Below are 20,505 nucleotides of genomic sequence, written 5' to 3'. Positions count from 1 at the left end.
ACAGTGAATATGTGGGCAGTAAAATGCAGACGCCTCCTCGAACTCAAAACTCCACATAATGTTTTCCATTCCGGGATCATAAATTTATTGGTCGGACTCTGCGGCACCACCGTTCATGTTAAGTTGAACTTTGAAAAAAAAAACTTTGTAATCAACAAAATGTGTAAATGATGATTCAGATCGTTATAGTTTTCTGCAATAGTTTTACCTATTCCATATGTTAATTTACGACCATACTAGATATTTCAAATGATATGCAACATAAACTATTTTTCAATGCAATTCTTAGAATTTTTTAAAATATTTTTTTTTTTACAATTTAGATAAATATTTTTTGATAAATTTGTGGTTTTTAATTAAACAATTTTATCAATGAGATGTTTATTTCCTATCTTTGAAGGCTAAACTTGAAATTTTATCTAAACCTGTAAATTTTCAAGTTTGCAAAGAATCAATTTGCAAGAAAGTTGAAGGACTTGTGCAAGAAAATAAAATATGACTGTTTTTATTTGAACGAGGGTTGAACGTGCTAATACCTTCCTTTCTACAAAACCTAGCATAAATTTTATCTGAAACGCTATCCAAATATTAAATGTATTAAATCAAATATATACGCTCTTTTATTTCTTTATTAAGCAATAGCCTGAAATATTCCTATTATTATTCATAATTAAGAAAACAATAAATTTCTTATAGGAAATTTATACTGACCCATGCAAAAAAAATATCAGCGTGACGTCTCAACATTTTACCGTGTTCCTTTATACCATCCCTAAAACGTGATATACATAACTAATGATTTAGACTTTTTGTTCAATTGAATTTTTGCAATCATGACGCTTTTTCTTGCACGTATACTTTTCAGAAATGCAATATTTTAGCTATATATGTGAGCTACCTATATATGTATGCATAGTGAGGAGGAAGAGTGAGTGGAAAATAAATGAAAAATGTACTTTCAGTTCTCGTGAGGAAAGTAATAAATTTTAGAGAGACTACACCATCTTCTCACTGTTAAACTGTTAAATTGTGTAGAGGGTTTGTCAGGTTTCTTTTACTCCTCAATGGGATGGTTTTCTCTTCTTGTTTTAGGTGTAACTTTTAAATGATATATTGAAAAATCGTTTTTGTTTCTGTCGCGACTCCCCTTTACGTGAATATAAAAAAGAGTTGAGCGAATAACTCATTGAGGATTGAAGAAAAAGCGTATATACTGTATGTAGCGTATAGAATGAGTCATCCATCGCAATATGTGTTGTGCAGTTTTTTATGTCTTCTATCAAGGTACATAAATATATACATATGTACATAGTATGTATAGTTTCTCATATATAAAAGCTCAATGTGCATTTTTTGGCGTACCAACTTCAATGAATTATTGGTCTCAATATAGAGAGAGAGTGGTGTCTTGACGAGTAGTGGAAGAAAGAAGTCTCTTTTCCTGATTGATAGAGCACCTCTACCTATGGTTTGATTTGATCTCATGCCATGTGGGGTTATTATGGTGTGAAGCTCCAGATAGATGGACATTATATAATCAAAGTCATAGAGAGAGAGACTATAATAGCCCTCAGCTATTTGTCTTTCATGTGAATTATAAATTGGAATTTTCTCTCTGGCAAATTCTATAGTGTTTTCCTCCACACTATGTTTAATGACCTTTGAGAGTGATTCGATGAGTCATACCCACGTGGGGATTACTTGATTTGCGCCTCTAGAGCTTCTCTCTTGTGTGCAATAATTAATCATTAGGTACAAAAGAAATTAGTAATAGCAATAGAGATTTATATAATTTATTTTCTTCTTACATTCTTTTACGTCTCTTTATTAACTTCTTATATTCTAAAGCTTGGTTTATTATTATAATTTTATTATAAAATATCGAAAGAAACATGTAAAGGAGAAGATACTTCCTTTAACATTTTAAAAGGGTTCAAGAACATGAAGATTTGCTGATGTTAAAACCGCTGATGCTGAGAGAATATTCTAGTTATGATACTATCAGGAATCATCAAACATCATGCTATGCCTTATGAATATTTAAAATTCTTTTATTTTGCTAACTAAGAGAAGTATTATTTGAATTGTTCATATTATTTAAAGATCTACAAAAAGGGTTGAATCGATTGAATATTCCAAATTCGTATCAGGCTGAATTTGAGCAAAATTTTCATTCAAAGCATAAACTTGTGCATTTATTTGATCATGTTAAACCAAATGTACATTATGTATTGTACCATGCTATGTGGTTTTATGCACCATGAATACATGCACATATGTAAACTTTAAATACATAAAATTTGTCCACATTGCACCCCTTAAACCACAATTATTCAAATGGTCGTTCTAAATTGCTTCCCCATTGTCAAACTCTAATTGCGAATGGAAAAGTGGATTTGTTATATGAAAAGCTTAAATGCGATTTCATCACAAAATGCACGAGGACCTATAAAGGACTTTTATGCAGGTGTTAAGCTTACTTAATCCAATTTAGGGTCAATAAAAAATCCTATTATAAACAACATTTTAGGTCTTTATTGAAGGCTTACAAAAGTACAACTTGTAATGGATTCATATATAGATTTTATCAGAATTTTAAAAGTAGAAAATATAGGGAAATTTTTTTTCTTAAGAAAAGTTCTTAAAAACTGATAGACTATTGATAAATTATTAACTCAAAAATAGATAAGAAATGTTTTTCCAGTTTAATAAAAAATATTGGACCATCACTTATCTTGTTAGTCCCTAATTAAGAATTTATTTACATAACTTGATGAAAAACGACTAATATGTATTTTAAATAAATTCTAAACGTTGAACTATGACCGCGTAACCAAAATTCGTAAAAAACATAAATTCTATATGAAGTATTTTCTTGACCATCACTGTATTATTTTGCAACATTCTGAAATTTCTCTACAACAAGAGTTCAGGGTCAATCTATTTGACCTTGGTTTTTTTTCTGTATTTGAAATATGTGTGTTGTGCGTTACACAATAATTATGATGAAAATGTAATTACATTAAATAAAAGGCAGGAAAATATAATTTTCGTTCCTTGGATGCAATCGATGGTGTGATTTTTGTGAAAGTCAGTCTGTTAAGAATCTCATGAAGGTTGTGACCTTTTTGCTCAGCTGGAGCAAAATGTGGCTAAATTTAGAGACTGAGATTTCCCCCCAAGAAAGAATTATTTTTGAACAAAATCTCTCAACTCATGATGAATTGTGGGGTCTTCTTATATCTACAATTTGAAGGAATGTTGTGCATGTAACGGCATTAATCTCCACATTGCCTGTCCGATCACATTAATGTTGTAAAACATTGTGTTGAGCGAATATTTGTGAGATTCGTGAATGGTGTGCCGGCTTGCCTGCCTATAAAAGATGGAGGAAATTGAAGAAAAAGTGAAATAATTAAAACAAGTAACTGTCAATTGCCTAGTTACTCACTTTAGTGAAACTGCTATGTGAATTTTTCTGCTGTGTGTATTTTTTTTTTACAACCAACAGCAAAGAAATCTCATTAGATGAATTTGGATAGTTGAAGGAATAGTTGTGTGAGAGGGAACCATGGAAAAGCGAGTGAAAGATGAAATTTTTCTGATAGAGACATAAGCCACATGTGGTATAAATTTTGTCGGAAAAATAAATTATTTTTCTTAGAGTGCTTGCTTTTATTTTTCTATTATTATTATGTACTGTGTGTGTCTCCATGAACTCTCTGTTTAAACGAATAAGAAACCAAATGGTATCATCAGTGTAGATTCTAAGAAAAACGAAATTATAAATCTCTGTCATTTCTTTATCCTTTCTTTATTTAAAATTAGGATTGACTTAGCAGGAAAGAAATTTTTCACATAAATTCGATACAATTATTAGGTACTGATGGCGTTTCACTTGATGTAGCATGCACTCTAAAATCCATCGGTCAACGCCATTCAATTATAAATGGCGTTTAATGAGATAAAGGAGGGAGTGTGAGGAGGGAAGAGAGTGAAAAGAAGAAATATAAGACTATTTATTTCGGACTATTAATTCTCGACACCTCTAATTAGAGCAACATGTGAGCGAGAGAAAGATATGTGAAAGAATGTTTCTGGGAAGAGAGCATGGATGTGGAATTATAGTATGTACCTACCTTTTATTTTTTTCCTCCATTGCAGACAATTCAGCGTGTATTTCAAAGTATTTGGTGGATAAGGCAAAGTCAAACGGATCGACTGACAATATCACCATTATCATCGTCTTCCTCAAGGATCCGGCGATTATAGGGAAATCTGTGGCTGATTGGGCACAGCAGCAAGTGGCCATGGAAACTGAGTATGCAACCAACAATGATCCACTGTATGCGAGTGACCAGATTATTGGGACAGCCGGTGGGACGTTGGGTTCCGAAGAGGAGGAAGATAGTTTGAATAACTTGGTAAAAACTGCCCCGTCACCGTTGGGGAGTGGTGTGACAAGTAGTGATCTGCTGGGAGATGAAAATAATTTCTATTGTGATACGAATCTGAATGGATCTGGTGTGCTGGAGATTGAGCAATCATCAACGGGAAAGCGTTCAGCTTTGGACAGCAATGACGATGATGGTGATTTGGGGCCAGAGACAGATGTCGATGGTGGGGATGAGATTATGCTGAGCCCAATGGAGGATGATGGCAATGTGCCGGCAACGAAGGAGGAGAAGCAATTTGAGCCAAAAGAAATGGATGCCAGTGAGGAGACACCAGAAGACTACAATCCATTTGCAATGCATACCAATGAGGAGCAATTTGAAGTGCGCCAGGAGAATATCATATCATTCACGGAAAATACCTACAGTGCACCCATCTCAGGAGATGATATACCGCCAATACAGCAACGCAATCCCTTCGACATTCCAGTGCAACAGCAAGATTACTTCCATGTGGATGCTGAAATTTCACAAGAAAACACTCAGGTTGATCATGATGATGCTGTGCAAGAAGATGTGCCCAATGAGAGCCCCGTGGTATCCACAGAGAGTGACTATCTCAACCAGAATGTGGACGTAACGGATGATTGTGAGACAATTGCAAATGTTCCAGATGTGGTAGCGGAACAATTGCCGGAAATTGCCAACGATGAGATTTCTCTCTTTGGCAAAAACCCCGAAAGTGTTGTAGCGCATGAAGATGATGCAGCTGCTCCAGAAGTTTTGGATCACATCGAGGCCGTGGAGGAAGACATTCCCGTAGCCGAACAAGATGTTATTCCCGAAGCAAACATCCCGCAGGAGCAGCAACACCTGGAAGATGTCAATTGTGAGATCACCACCACCTCAGAGGAGCAAAGTAAGTGTTAATGGCTATACTATTTTAAATACTCTCTCACAGCTTTTTCAACAACAAATTGCGTGGGGGAGTGAGGATAAACAGACGGCGCTAGCTCGCACGAGAGTGGGTTCAGTTCGTGGAACTTGAATTCTAAATAGGATTGCAAGCTTTCTCTTTTTTGCATTTTTAGTTTGATAATTTTTTCAAGAAATTTTAATTCATCAAAATAATTTATTGGAAGAAAATTTAGGGTAATTTACTATTTAATTTTGATCCTCTACCACCCACAACGACCCTCCATCTCACTTAAAAATAATTCTGAAAGATTATTCTTCGCCTCCTGATGGTTTTTTGTGACCGGGAAGCGACGCCGCGTCGATTGGCATCAAAAATTCCAAAAGTTCGCGAAAATCCATTTCCGGGATTTCCGGGGAAAAAGTGCGTGTAAAATCCCCAACCGTCAAAAATTTCAAATATTTAAACCTAACCGTAAAAATTTCTGCCAGCCCCAAATTTCGCAAAGAGGGGGCTCCCCGGAGCCGCGGGAGCACCCGTAAGTGCCCAGGAGTCCGAAAAATGCGTTTTATGCCCACTTTGGAAAAAAACACGAAAATCACGAACTTTGTCGCAATGCAAAAAAAACTTCGTTAAAGTTCAAATTTTATTATTTGGACCAGACAAAAACGAAAACTGCCGGCGGCCAAAGCCCCCCAAATTAACTCCCAGAAAACCTCCTTGAAAAACCCGGAAAACTCCCGGAACAGATGCATGGGGGCCCAAAGAAGTTCCCTGCGACAGGAAAAGCCGGAAAATTGCGAGGAGCGGAGAAAATTTGATTTTTCCACAGCCACCAAAAATTTTCGGCGCAGTACTTTAAATTCTGTGAAGGCAAAAAAAATCGGTGAGTTGCGCCCCCAAATTTTTACTGTAGCTCCCCGGGGTCCCTTAGGTCCCTCTGCAACTTTTGGAGCTCAAAAAAAGAGATTTTCCCGATTTTCCCGGAAAAATTAATTACACAAAATAAACTGAGAAACCCCTTGGAATCGCGCAAAAACCTTCTTCCGACAGCAGCGCCTCCAATTGGAAAGCAATTTGACACATCTGCTGCTGCTTCGAGAAGAAAAGCGAGGATTTCGCAAGAAAATAATCTTAAATTGTTCTTTCGTGGTTTTATCGTGAAAAACCAATAATTATTTGTGTGTTACGTTATTGTGTTGTGCATCAGGTGTAGGTTAACGTAGGAATTAGCACGGGAACGGGTATACTTCGTGAAATATATCGGTGTGAAAAAGCAGCCCACAAGAAAGCGGCAGACATTTGCGACGAAAATAGTGTCGGGGAGAAATGGTATGTGGCTATTTGTGCAAAAATCTCCCTTTTCCTTTGTATAGTTTTATTTATAAATCTCCCCCTTCGATGCGATTAGACGTGATATTGGGTGTAGATTGGATAAAAAGGGCATACCCAAATTACACACAGGTGAGGAGGTGTGGGAATGGAGAAAAAAACGGCAACGGCACGAGGTGCTTGATGAAGAGAATGCGGGAGAAATGCAAAGCGGAGCCCCATTTCTTCACATCGTGAAATTGTAACAGCTCATAAAGTTCTCCTCCCGCAGGAAGAGAAGTTTTCTTTCCAATTATATCAATACCCACAATTTCCATTTCTAGTCGCCATGGAGTTTGTTGGCAAACTTTGGGCGTGAAAACGCCGCCCGGATGGAATTTGTTATAGAAGGCGGAGGACGTTGTCTGCTTGTTGCTCATTTTTTATTTTTTGTGGGGGAACCTTTTTATGGCAAGACGCAGTTAATCTTTTGTTTTTTTTTTGGCATCGTCCTCCGTCAATGAAAGTTATGTCATTTGCTGGGGGGGAAAATACAAACTTCCGGACATTTCTTGTACAAGGAAGAAAATGCAGAGATAGTATTAGAATAAAAAGAAAAATGTTGGAGGAAAGAAGAAAGAGAAGCAGCGCGGTGTAAATGGCAAATGCGAAATGCCGCTCATGGTCAAAATATCGCTGTGAGAGATTTCGTAATAAGACACTGTGATCTTTTTTTTTTCTCTCCGCGATCGATTTTGTGGTAGGTGTGTAAAATTTCACAGAGTAAATACAGTTCACGAAAAAAGTTTTAGAACCAGTTTTCCTACTGTGTCCTCCCAGATTCCAACTGTATTTATTTTGATTGAAAGTGGATTACTTTTATTTTGTTCTAAAGAGAAAAGAATAAGATGTTGCTTAGAAGGTCCCAACCTAAATGTTTTTTAATGAAGAGTTAAGACTCATTCAAGAAGTAATTTGAAGTTCATACACTTTTCTTCCCGGAACGGTTTGATGTGCTTCCCGGAAAGTGCCATAAGTGGCTGGAAGTTGTGTAGTCATCTTATCCATTGCATCAGGATGTTTCTAAGGGGTCTAATAAATATCATTTTTAACACTCGACTTATCATTGATGTCATTTTTGGGTCAAAATCTGAATCTAAAGAAATGCTTCACGAAATTGCGAAGGGGACTTACTTAAAGTTTCTAAGATCCCTTAGAAACTTCCTGATGCAATGGGCAATCATCCTGCACAACTTCCAGCCACTTATGGCACTTTCCGGGAAGCAAGAGTTATAAAATGCTAAACTTTTGAAATTCACAACTACTGGAGTTCATGAAAGATGAGGGCGCTTTTTGTCAATTTTATAGCAATTTAGTCTTCGTTCTATGAAAAACGAAATGTGTCTTGACTAAAAGTTCCATAAATGGTATAAATTCCTTAAATTTTCACCAATCTTTTAATTCAAGACAAAAGAATTACCCACCAAAAAAATACTACAAATTATGCAATGAAATCAAAAGTTAAATCCCACGCAATTTGAATTGTTTGTATTATTGTGTGAGTCACTGTACCTTACCAAATTATTATTAATATATGGAATTGTCGCGAAATTGTGATATAACATTTTTCTTTTCACTTCTGCCTCGGCATATTTTTTTTCTCGATCTCGCGTACAACTAGAATCTGAATGTGTGGTGGCGGAATTAACGAGAGAAGAAACACCAACAACGGTAGAAAGTGGAGCAATTGTTGAGAGTGAAGAGGAATCCGACGAGGAGTGGAATTACATTAAAGGAGAGCACCAGAAGGAGTTGAAAGTGAAGGAATCTCACGCAGTTTCGCAAGCAATTGCTGAGTCTCAAGAAGCTTGTTCAGATGTAAGTCAATCAACCCACAAATTTTCACATATAAAATTTATACCACAATCTTATTCTCATTCTCATAAATACTCCAGTTTTTTTTTCTCCACAAAGTGTATCCTACGTGAAATTTTTCACATCCTACTCAAGCAAGTTTTTCTTTCTCGTGTGTCACGTTAATTTTACTTCTCAAATGCAAATTTTCTCAATTTGGTTACAATTTCTGCGCTTGTGGACATTTTATTCGCCATAATGCGCTTAATTTCACAACACCTCTTGACTCTTATTTTTTTTCGTAATGAGTTGTTTTCGCCCAATCTCCATCATCTCTTGCGAGAGCATTAAAAGTGTAAAGCAGTTGTATGTTAATAAATGGCAAACTCATAAATTTTTTATTGTTTTATGCAGCTTATTAACGAGGACACCTTGTCCGAGAGGGAACCAGAGCTTGTTGATTTGGAAAAGAAGGAAGAGAGTGAGGATACAATGGCGTCTAGATTAAATCCTGATGCACAGGAATTCGTCCCATCATCCCCGGTGAATTCTCATGGTGGTGGATTTAAGGAGAATAACCATCATTTGGGGATGGTGAAGGATGAAATACTGGCGCAGAGTCCGCGAAAGGCTCCTGCCGAGAATTCTCTCTTTGACCTCCCCGATGCCGATCAATTTAATGCCGAAATCTCAAAGTGCCCCCATGAATTTGATGGTGTCTACCTACCGCAATCACCGACGAATTATCAAGAAATCAATTTGAAGGAAGCAATGCATGGGGATGAGAAGAAGGATGAGGGTGTGGAAGATACATCAGAGAAATCTCCACAAACTGTTGATGAGCAACTAAATGACATCATTAAAAATATCCCCGAAAGTTTGGCTCTCGGTGAAACGGTCCCAGGTGAGAGTGATCCCATGAATATGTCCTATCATCAGGATATAAATGACGGATCATTCTCGAGGGATCCACACGACATGAATTCCGTGCAGCTGCTTCCGTCCAAAGAGGAACTCGATGAGTCCGGTGAGGAGGAAACAAAGGAGAATGGGGATGTACGTGATGAGGATCTCAAACCTGAGGAGGATATGTTTCAGAGTGAGGAGCCAGAGCGTCGGTATGAGATTGAATCGGAGAAGCCAGAGTCAGAATTGGAAGCGGCATCGGTATTGTTGGATTTTGCACATCAAAAGCCAGATTTGGTTGACTTCATGGGAGGGGGTGTTAATCCAATTGTGCCTCAGGAGCAGAATAATGTTAGTGTGACAGATTTAGATTCGGACTTTACAGGAATTGCACAACAGGCCAAAATGCCCGTAGATGCATTTGTATCTTCCAATGCCAGGGTAGATGAACAGGGTATGGATTTGAATTTACTCCCGGAATCCGAATCCAAAAGTCAAATGGACGAGAAGGAGCTCAATGTTGAGGATTCTCCTGAATCTGATCATTGTTTCCTCAAGGAATCCGCAACGGATTTGATGGTAGAACAGGAGGAGACTGTTGTGCCGAGTAAAGTTGAAACGCCACCACCAACGCCTGCTGTTAACAATGGTATGATTGAAATTCCCGAAGCAATGCGTCTGACTAGTCCTGAGCCACATAAACTCATGGAGGCTGTGGAGAAATTGGCTGAACCATCTGAACCGATTGAACCTGCTGCCGTGGAGGCAGAGATTGTTAAGCAGGAGGTGAAAATTGTGGAAGAAACGAGTAAGACTGAGGTGGAGGAGAAGAAGGATGATGAATCTGTGCTTCCAGCTGTTTTGGGAGTAGCATCAGCCGGGGTTGCTGTAGCAGCTGTAACAACATTGCTGGCAGCTGCCACAGAACCGGCCAAGGAGGAGGAAGTGAAGAAGGCAACAAAAGCTCCAGCTGAGAGTTCCAAGAAGGATGAACCAAAAGCTAAACCACGTACGACTAAGCCCATGGGGACAGCTAAGCCAGCCACAGCAACTGCAGCACCACGAGCTGGTGCAAAACCAGCCACAGCTGCGGCGGGTAAAACATCACCGGTGAAGCCACCATCCACACTCAGCACTCGTCCAAAGTCAAGTCCAGCGGCGACTACGAAACCTCCAACTAGCACAACAGCCAAATCGCCTCTTACAGCCACAAGGAAACCTCTGGCATCACCGTCAACAGCTACTAAATCGCCATTGGCCACAACTGGAACCACCAAAGCAACAGCAGCCCCACGTGTCTCATCAGCTACGAAATCTCCCCTAACCCGACCAACATCCACCACAACCGCCAAAACGTCGTCAACGGCTGGAGCTACTACGAAGACCACGACAACCACGACAGCAGCAGGAAATGTTAAGAAGACGACATCGACAGTGACAGCAACAAAGTAAGTTTTTCAACAAAATAAAATTATTTTCCTCCCAACCCTCACTCACACCCATTTCAACCCTCTGTCATAACTTTTATAAATATCGTTGCCAAAATTTGTTCATTGAATGTTGAACAATGCCACTCAACTCTTCTATATAGTGCCGGAGAAGACTTTTCTGCTCCGGAAAGTTCTTTTCATTTTCGCAAAACTTCTTCCTTCCCTTCTTCGCCTTGAGGCAATCAGAAAAACTTTCCTTCAGTCAGCAACTTTAGACACTGAGAACAATATGTATTCCCGTGCTATGATATGTAATATTGCAAAATGTAGCTTTTGCCAAATAGGAGAGTACATGATACATACATAATATAAATGGTAGTTCAAGATACCTACATACGTGGAAAATATGTGGTGATAAATGTTGAATTCTCAGAAGGAAAATCATTTTATGGAGCATTAAATTGTTGCCTTTTTAATATGCATGTAATTCAATTGGAATTTGCAGTCTGCTGTAGCGACAAACTTAACATTTTTCTCCACCTTATCGATTTGTTACCTTCAGGAACGTGATTTTAGAATTTTGAGACAAAATGCAAAGTAAAGAATAGACTAGAAAGGTTTTTTATTTTTGAATTCTTAATTCTAATGGAAAAAGGGGGAAAATGTTGGAAAGCACATAAAGGAAGTTTATGAGGAAGAGCAATAAAAACTTGGAATTAAAATAAACTTGCTCTCCCCTCTTTTAAAGGAATCTGTCATCGAAACCAACTGTGCTGTCGGCAAGGCCCAAAGTGCCAGCAGCAGGTGGTACTTCCGTAGCGAGCTCCACCACGACGACAGTGACGAAAACCACACGCACAGCCCTCTCGTCGGCAAAACCGAGAGTACCGAGTGCAACGACCACGACCACTACGACTCGAACATCAGCTGGAGCGGCAAAGGACAAAGATGCAGCCGCCACGAAAACGTCCACCACGACAACGAGGACAACATCCCGGCCCATGTCGGCAAGTACGAAGCCCATTGCGCCAAAGCCCACAATTACATCGACATTGCGGAAGACAGCTGATGCCACATCAAAGGTGAGCCTCTAATTTGTTCTTATTTTTCAATGTTAAAACATAACTCATTAAAAAGGGACAAAGTTTCAACTCTGAACTCATTAATTTTGTCCTCATCCTAAAGATAGTGTCTGTCTTGCACAGATAAAAATCACAGACAATTAAACATGCTAATTTGAAAATATTTTTCACACATTCATGCTATAAAAATATGAAAAATTCAAGAATTGTTTCTAAAATATTTAAATAGCGAGAAGGGCAAATATTTTATAGTTTTTATGTAAATCAATTACTTGATAGAATCAACTTAATCTTGAAGAATAGATTTTTTTTTATTTTGAACATTTTGAATTGTTTCATTTAAAGATAAACTATTGCCAATTTTAGTTTAACTTACTATATTCCAAATACATCCAAATAAAAGTTGTAAAAATTTTCACAAAGACTGAATACAAAATTGTATAGAAATGTCAATTCTCAACAAAAATTCTTGATTTTTTTTTAAACTTTGGGGTCGATTCTGATAAAAATCTTTTCTTTTAAAGTTGTTGTAAGAATTTGACAGTTGATATTTTTAAATTGTTCTTTTGTTGATCTAGGAGATCGTGGCTCAAGTTTGACCTCTTAAGGCCTTTTTTCAATCTGCTATTATTTAAAACCGATAAAACTTTAAATGTAGAAAGTTATGGGAGTAAAAAGAGCATTAAATGGGCATTAAAATGGTACCAAATTGAAGAATAGTGCCTTTTATTTTATACCATTTTTTCTCATTCTGCGCGAACATTTTGAGGTCTGAATTGTGTCACGTTCCCCTAAGAAAATCAAAGAATTTCCTGTGCCAGAAAACAGTCAGAAGGATTTATAAAGAGCCTAAATTTTCCTTCAAAACCTTAGTCAAAATTTTTTATAAGATTTTCCCAAAATATTTACTAAAAACTTTATAATTGAGGAATTGTAAGATAAGAAAAATTTATTATCAAAATCCTTTTGTTTTTAACCGAATCTCTTCATTTTTTGAAGATTTATTATTTTTAATCATTTCTAATGTATTGAAAGTCAACAACAAAAATTTCCATTTGTAAATAATATAGAACAATAGATAAATCTGATAAATATCCCTTTTAATTAACCCTTTCGCGTTTTTGGGGTCATACGCTGACCCAAACATGAAACATTTAATTTTACCAATTATTTAGGAATTTAATTGTTTTTCCAAGTTACAAGTACAACAAATTCACGCAAAAGAGGCCATAGAAGTCGTTCTGACTGAAAAAAAGTTCTCTGAAAGCATTTACACAATAAATATCGAGATAAAAAGAATTCATGTTTCACATGGACGCAAAAGATTTTAAAAAATAAATAACAATTTATCTTTTTCTTAAAATCTTTCTTGGGATAAAAGGTTACAACAACTAGCTCTGCAAGGAATGGCGTAAAGACAACAACAACGACCACTTCAACGGTGGCAAAGAGGCCGGGATCACTCACATCGCGTACGACGACAACAACAACAACAACCAAAAAGGCAACAACAACAAAACTGAGTGAGAAAAAGCCCGTGTCAACGGTGACGGAAATTAAGACGATCGAAGTGACGGAGAAGCTGTCGAATGGTGATGTTTTGCATACAGAGGGGAATGTTGATGGGATTGAGGTGAAAAAGGTGGAGGAATCTCAAAAAATTCACGACAATGCAGCCCAATTGATAATTGACCTCAAAAATGATTAAGCTGTGTATCCACACAATTTCTAATCTCTCTCTTCATTTTGTAATTTATGAAGGATTTTTTTTTTCATCACTTTAATATTCTTTATTTTATCACTACTTTTTATCTCGATAACAGACCAATCAAAGCTGAATTGTTTGAGGTGCGCCGGCAGCGTTGATGGCAAGCAAAGAAAATATTTTTGAGTGAGAGAGTTTTGCAAAAGGAAGAAATTTGTATAGGGAGAAGAAGAAGTAAAAATTGAGAACGAAATTAGGCACAACGAGAGGAAGTCGTTATTATTCTGAAATATTGACTTTTTTAAAAAAAAAATCATGTTTATCGTCTAACAAGACGGCTATTTTAGTTTATTTTTAGTGACATTTTTTTTAATTTGATATTGTTTGATTGCACATACACCAATTTTTTGTCTTTCAAGTTGCTTTTTATCATTTTTTGTTTTGTCGCAAAATGCGAAGAAAAAGAAAATTTATCTAAACTTTTAATCGAATCACACGTAATCTAGCGCATACAATTGAAAATATTAATCTAACTGCAATACTAATCATTCATATAATTGATAAAATTAAAAGAATAAAAAAATAAAAGAAACTTAATGGATGAGAGAAAATGCAAAAGATAAGGGGAGGAATCAAAAGGAATGCCGGAAGGAACAAGAATTATGTATTGGAGAAAAAAAAAACATGAAATAATTACCAATTTATGGAAAAGTAGTGATTAAATCTTATATGTGCTTATATCGTAATAAATAAAATAAAATAAAGAAAACGGATAATATGAGAAGATGCGCAAAAAATATAGGAATGTGTTTGATGTGAAAAGTAAAATTTTTTATCAATACGAGAGATATTACACGAAATAATGCACGTAAAAATGATAATTCATTAAACTAAAAAAAAAATACATTACCTAACTAATTATCCTCTTAAAAAACAAACTTAAACACACATTAACTAATTAAAAAAGAAAAAAAAAGCCGAAATGAGATAGTAAAAAAAAAAGTATAATTGTTGTCTGACGCGCTTGGTAATGAATTTTCATTTTTTAAAAATGAAAATTGCTTCATTGACTTCATGAAGGGACTTTTGTGGATGGGGGGATTGGGGGCCAATTTAATTTGGAAGATGTTTGAAGAAGAAAAAAATGCTCACAGTGCTGGAGGATTGAGTCAGATTAATAAATTTAATATTTCGAGTTGCCTGTTAAATGTTGCTTTGCCTTATTACAGTTTTTACTATACAATGTATTTTTAATGAAAGAAAAAAAAAAGATTATCAGTGAGTAAATAACAATTTTGAATGATAAATAAAATATTAACAAGTATATCGTACACAGTGGTAAGTGAGAGAACTTTACAAACAAAAAGAATTATAATTTTATTCCCTTATTAAAATATATGTGAGAGTCTCTAAAAGTAATTGAATGTTGGAAGAAAATTTACAAAAAACTCATTTAGTTTTCCAACCAAATTGTCCCAGTTAAATGAATTTTTCGGTGTTTGATTTAAAGTGCAAATTAAACCTGAAAAATAAACCCCATTTGCATCACAGAAATATCTTCTAGAATGAAAAATAATACCTAAAGAAGTTTTTAAAATCCTTAAAAGAAATTAAAATAGCAGTCATCACATTAAAATTTCCACACAATTTAATTATTTTTAGATGCTCTGATTTAACTATTAAAAGGGGTATGATATGAGTATTATAGGAATTTTCTTTAACCTGTTTTTCATTTTTGTTTTAATTCTGAATTCAAAGACTTGATATTTTTTGGTTATAAAAAAACACGCGAAAAAGAACCTTTTTACAATCCTTGTTCTAATTATTATATTAAAAAGAAATTGTGTTGAAAGAAACTAAAAAAAAATATTTCACAAAATTCTCTCATTATATTAGTTTGAAAAAAAAGAGAGCTATAGAGCGAAAAGAAATCCCTCTATATTAGAAAAAATAAATAAATTAATAGAAATTGATTTAAAGAAAAATTGCACGGAAGTTTTTGCTTTTGGTTTTTATTTCCCAAAAAAAATTATAAGAGATTATTTATCAAGATTTTTTTCTTATTTAGTTTTAAATGAAATGAAAAAAAAATTATAGGAATTGACATATTGATTTTTTTTGCCTGAAAATTATGTATCCTTAAATTGGGATTGCGCAAAAAGAAATAAAAATCAAATCAGCACGTTTTTTTTTTTAATATGCGATATTATCAGCAAATAGAAAGTGAACTTTATATTTGAGAGTAAAAAGAAAAAATTTGAGCAAGAACAAAAAAAAGGTATAAACATAAGATTTTTCTAGATTGTAAAGCATTTCTTACATATATTATTTTGATATAAAATATATTTATAAATTTTATGAAGGACAATGATGATGCTCACTCAAATGCGATTTCCATACTGAAGTAGGCAATTGCGGATGTTCTGCTGACACAGGACGTAGTCACGGAAGGGTGGAACGAGGACGTCACTCATGGTTTTGAGGATTTCAATGTACTTGCGTACGGCTTCGTCGACACTTCCGCTGTTGTGGAGTCTCTCAGCGGTGCGGTTCATCACGTCGATGTCTTGCATTGCCTTCAGGCCCTTGAGGATGTTCGTGAATTCCCCGCAGTCAACGCAGCGAATCATAAATTCATTCGTATCGGCTGGGACGCAAATAAGAGCCCCACAGTCCTTTTTCCCATCGCACCGAAAGCGGAGGATGTCGTTGTTCATGTCCTATTGGATATTGGAGAGAATTATGAAATGTTACAACATAATCAAGGAGCCTTTTAGCAGATTTTCGACTTCTGAATCCTTTTAATTTTGTTTTATTTGACTGAAATCTATATTTCCAAGATTTCAAGGGTTCTATCTGGAGTTCCAAGTAAGTGAAATTGATTTTCTCAGCTTTCTCTAGAAATCTGGACTAATTTAACAATTTTATTATAAGACCTATCCCTAAAATGTAAGGCCTAAAGTATCTTAAAAGAGACATAGGGGTAGATTTTGATAAAAATCTGTTCTTTTCATACAATTTGTGAGTTAGAAGATTTTTGGTATTCTGAGAAAAACAATTTTGACATTTTTTTTCTATTTTTAATCGTGTTTTTAAAGGAAAATTTCTTTTCCACAGATTTTTAAAGACCTTTATAGAACGATTTAAAAACATTAGCTGTCAAAATCTTAAAAATACTTTTTTTCTAACAACTTAGAAGTTTTTTTTATCAGAATCGATCGCATAATCTTCAGATTTTATCTCTCTTTTTTTAAAATAAATCTTCTAAGAATTGGCCACTCCCGTTTTACTCAATCTTCTAAATTAACCAGAACACCTCAACCTTTATACCCAACATGTAAAAAAAAATCCACATCAAGAGCACATCCTTATTGATTTTCGTAAATTAGACAAAGATCGAAAGCAAATCGGATCAAAAAATACAACTAAAAATTTGATTTAATCACTGAATTACTCTAATGTGGAAACTATGAAAATTATAAAATTCTTGGAAAATCTAGAACTAATTGATGAAATTTAATTTTTTTTTGTACATATTTTCACTTCTTTATATAACTATCTTTCTCTGTTTAAAAAAACTCATCCAGTTAACTGGCCAAGAATTATACGGTGTGAAATGAAAAAAAAGCACATAATGAAATAAAATTAAATAAAAATAAATAAGTAAATCTTCAGTAAAATTTTTTTTTTCTTCTAAAGTTCGTAGTTATTTCAAATTAAACTAATTTGAAGTTAATGATTTAATAAAAAGAAAAACTCACCGCAAAAAGTGGCCAATTCTCCTGGCAGGGAACACACATGCAGTCAAAGTGATAAACCTGCTTGAGAGTATTGCGCCTCTGTTCACGATCTTCCTGCGTATAGAGAGGTCCGTAGTTTTCAGCAACAATCTCTCCAGCTTTGATATTTTTAATGGCGTGCACATAGACACGATTGCCACGGAAGTAGCGAACAACTCCCGGATCGCAGGAGTGATTGAACAACGACACAGTGGGATATAGAGCACCCCCAATGAAGTGAGTTTTACGATCCTGAGTCGTCTTCCCGGTTTGCAATTCAAACACTTCGTGCGTATTGAACTGCAGCACTTGGAGCGTTCTCAGGAGGAATCCCGCAATTTCATGAACAACTCCTTCAGAAGAATTGTTGTCGAAGTAGCCACCAGCTCTGAGGCAGTTAACAAGGAAGAATGACATTACGGTGTGTTGAAACAAGTCATTAACCGATCGATCCTTCGCAGAAACCTTGAAGAGATTGCAGACCTTGCGGTAGTCACTGTTGGACATCTTCAAGCGTCGCTCGATGGGATATTCCCCTTCATTGGCTTTGAGTTCATCGCGAATCTTGAGGAAATACTCCACATCTCGCTGAGCCAGCGTTCGGAGGCTCAAATGGCAAATGATGGATGTACCAGATCGCCAGATGATCGGCAACAATCCACATTCGTACCTGTGGTACGTCTTTAGAGCAACAGTACGGCATTCGGTGGAGCAGAAGAGCGCATCGGAGCACGTGGGGCAGGAGAGTGGCGCGTGGAATCTCTTGAAGCAGTGATGACAGTGCGTTTGAGCACTTCGCTCCAGTAGAGCTGAGCAGTGAGGCAGTTCGGCCACAATTGTCTCTCCAACCCCAATATCCGCAGCAGCCTTGGCAAATCTCCCTTCAGTGGGGTTGTAGTCAAATTCAAGAGCAGCATGCATTTGGGATGTATCTTCTTTCTTGATTTTCTGCTTCAATTTCTGATTGCCGCACTTCTCAATTGTTTTCATGAGCATCTTCACCATTATTTGAGCATCTCGTTCCATCTTAGAACGCTTTTCTTCAGGGATTTTTGCATCATCCAGCGCCGTAATTGTTTTCCTAGAAACATATGGATAACAAAGATCAATAAATTGATTTTCCACAAAAAGAATCAATCTCACTTGAAAGATTGTAATGCTTCTGCGTGCTTTTTCTGTGCCAGGAAGCATCGAGCTTCCCTCTCCATCAATTTGTACTGCATATCCCGAGGATAGTTTGCTTCCATTGCCCTCGTAATGTCCTTTAGAGCCAGATCATGTTTCCCCATGTGATAGAGAGCAGCAGATCTATTGGCAAAGATCACCGCAACATCCATTGCAGGATCGCACGGGGTTGCAATGTAGCTCTGATTGTACAGATCGAGAGCTCTATTCCATTCCTTATTCTGAAATGCATTATTTCCCTCCTTCTTCAGTGCAAGAGCTCTCTCAATGCTCTTTACGGATTTTTCTTCCCGCACAATCGTGAGATTTTTCACTGCTGGAAGTCCCGCAACGTATTCACATCGATCACGATCACTGGGTAATTGACTGAATTTATCAAAATCTTCCGGGGACATAGCGTTGAGGACATTGTGGCAGAAAGTCTTGAAGAAATCAGGAGTTTTCACGAGATTTTCCATGATTTTCAGAGCGAGAAAATGTGTTTTCAATCCGGCACAATTGCACGAGGAGATTAAAGAGGATAAATTTATTTTTGTAACTTCCAATGTGCGCGCGCGCTAAAGATCTCATCGATCGTCTATGTTTTTTTCCCCCAAACGCACGATCCCATCGCAATTTCATCGTATAGACTCATCGAGGGAGGTAATGGATTTTTGGCGCCCAGTGCTGACGATCACTTAGAACGGTTAACTTAGAAAGATCGTGTGTACTTACACATTGATATAAAATTCAATACATTCAAAGATACGCATCTATAGTGTGCGTTTGTGATTTTTGAATTTTGATTCTGAAGATATTTTAGTATGTTGAAAAGGTTATATTAGACCATTTTGGACCAAAATTTATAGAATCTTTTATAAACATTTAAAATATACCGGTGTCGCAGGTGAGAAAGAAAGTGTCAGTGGGCAGCTTTGAAGTCGTAAAATCGGATAATCCCACTTCTGACACCATGTAATGATTGGATTAAGCGCGTTATCAGTTTATGAAAAAAAAAACGATGACAAAATATTTTACTTTTTTTTAAGTTGTTCACGACTTCAAACCTATAGTTCATTTGATTTATAATACTGCGTGGAGTTAGAATTTAGGCCAGAAACATCTCTCACGAAGTTCACAGTGTCAAATTCATCAAAATATAAATTTATAATTATAAGATTTTTTTCGTTAGACAAGTTCTAAAAAAGTTCCATCCTCAAGGTTTTCTACATAACTTTAATCAGTTTTTCTATTGAAAAAAATCTTACATGCTTGTACTTTCGCTGAGGACAAAACAAACTTTAAAGTTTTTTCCTTATTGGATGTAAAGGTGAATTGAAAAATGTATTGTTTTTTGTATTTTTTCTCTTATTTGTAAATTCTATAAAAAAAATCTTGTAGTTCTGCAATATTTTTGAAACCTGTTGATCGCCTGCGGTATATGGTTTTAAATTTATTTACTTGGTCGAGAAGATACTTTTCCAGTACGACGTGCCCGAAGATTATGAACCATATTCCTATCTTTTAACACAGGAGTATGGTTCATAATCTTCGGGAGCGTCGAGTATTAATATTTGATCCAATGATTTATGTGGATCAGTTAATAATACGTGTCTTATAAAAGAGAAAACATTTAAAAACGAAATAAATAAAAAAAAATAAACAGAAATCCGAAGATAATGTTTAGCACAATGTCTGAGACTAAAGTCTTTCAAGGAAATCTTATCTGCTCATTTGTGTACTTTCAAAAGAAATGTTCTTACCTGTTCCTTTCGAGGTGAGATAAGGCTGTAGTCTTAAGAACCTTTTGGCAATACATACATTTGGAATGGGTCGGTTTTCCATGCGATCAAATCCCAATTCCTCATATCTTCAGTGTTGTCGGCGTCCTCTCAGCAGTGGTAGTAAGAAGACGAAGAATGAGAATCTGCAGTGCTGAATGTGTTGTTTGATGAGTAAAATTT

The 20,505-nt window shown here is 36.0% G+C and overlaps 2 protein-coding genes across 2 annotated transcripts in view; one reads left to right on the top strand and one right to left on the bottom strand.

Annotated features, from left to right (window-relative positions):
- The window catches only part of LOC129797428 (205 kDa microtubule-associated protein-like), a 38,000-nt gene extending 22,034 nt beyond the window's left edge, over positions 1 to 15,966 (top strand). The window contains exons 6-10 of the mRNA XM_055839970.1: positions 4,165 to 5,313; positions 8,303 to 8,499; positions 8,890 to 10,829; positions 11,560 to 11,893; positions 13,275 to 15,966. Of these exons, the coding sequence (XP_055695945.1) occupies positions 4,165 to 5,313; positions 8,303 to 8,499; positions 8,890 to 10,829; positions 11,560 to 11,893; positions 13,275 to 13,601 (3,947 nt within the window). The 3' untranslated portion in view covers positions 13,602 to 15,966. The remainder of the gene's footprint in view (positions 1 to 4,164; positions 5,314 to 8,302; positions 8,500 to 8,889; positions 10,830 to 11,559; positions 11,894 to 13,274) is intronic.
- A 13-nt stretch (positions 15,967 to 15,979) lies between these two features.
- Positions 15,980 to 19,102, bottom strand: LOC129797510 (SET and MYND domain-containing protein 4). The gene is made up of 3 exons (XM_055840165.1): positions 18,521 to 19,102; positions 17,360 to 18,458; positions 15,980 to 16,318 (listed from the first exon to the last, which is right to left on the bottom strand). The coding sequence occupies exons 1-3, from the start codon at positions 19,018 to 19,020 to the stop codon at positions 15,980 to 15,982; spliced, it is 1,938 nt and encodes a 645-aa protein (XP_055696140.1). The 5' UTR covers positions 19,021 to 19,102.
- Positions 19,103 to 20,505: the final 1,403 nt, after the last annotated feature.

Source organism: Lutzomyia longipalpis, chromosome 1 (assembly GCF_024334085.1).
Source record: "Lutzomyia longipalpis isolate SR_M1_2022 chromosome 1, ASM2433408v1".
Lineage (NCBI taxonomy): Eukaryota > Metazoa > Arthropoda > Insecta > Diptera > Psychodidae > Lutzomyia > Lutzomyia longipalpis.
Note: the sequence above shows the minus strand (reverse complement) of the source record. Positions and strands in the feature narration are given on the sequence as shown.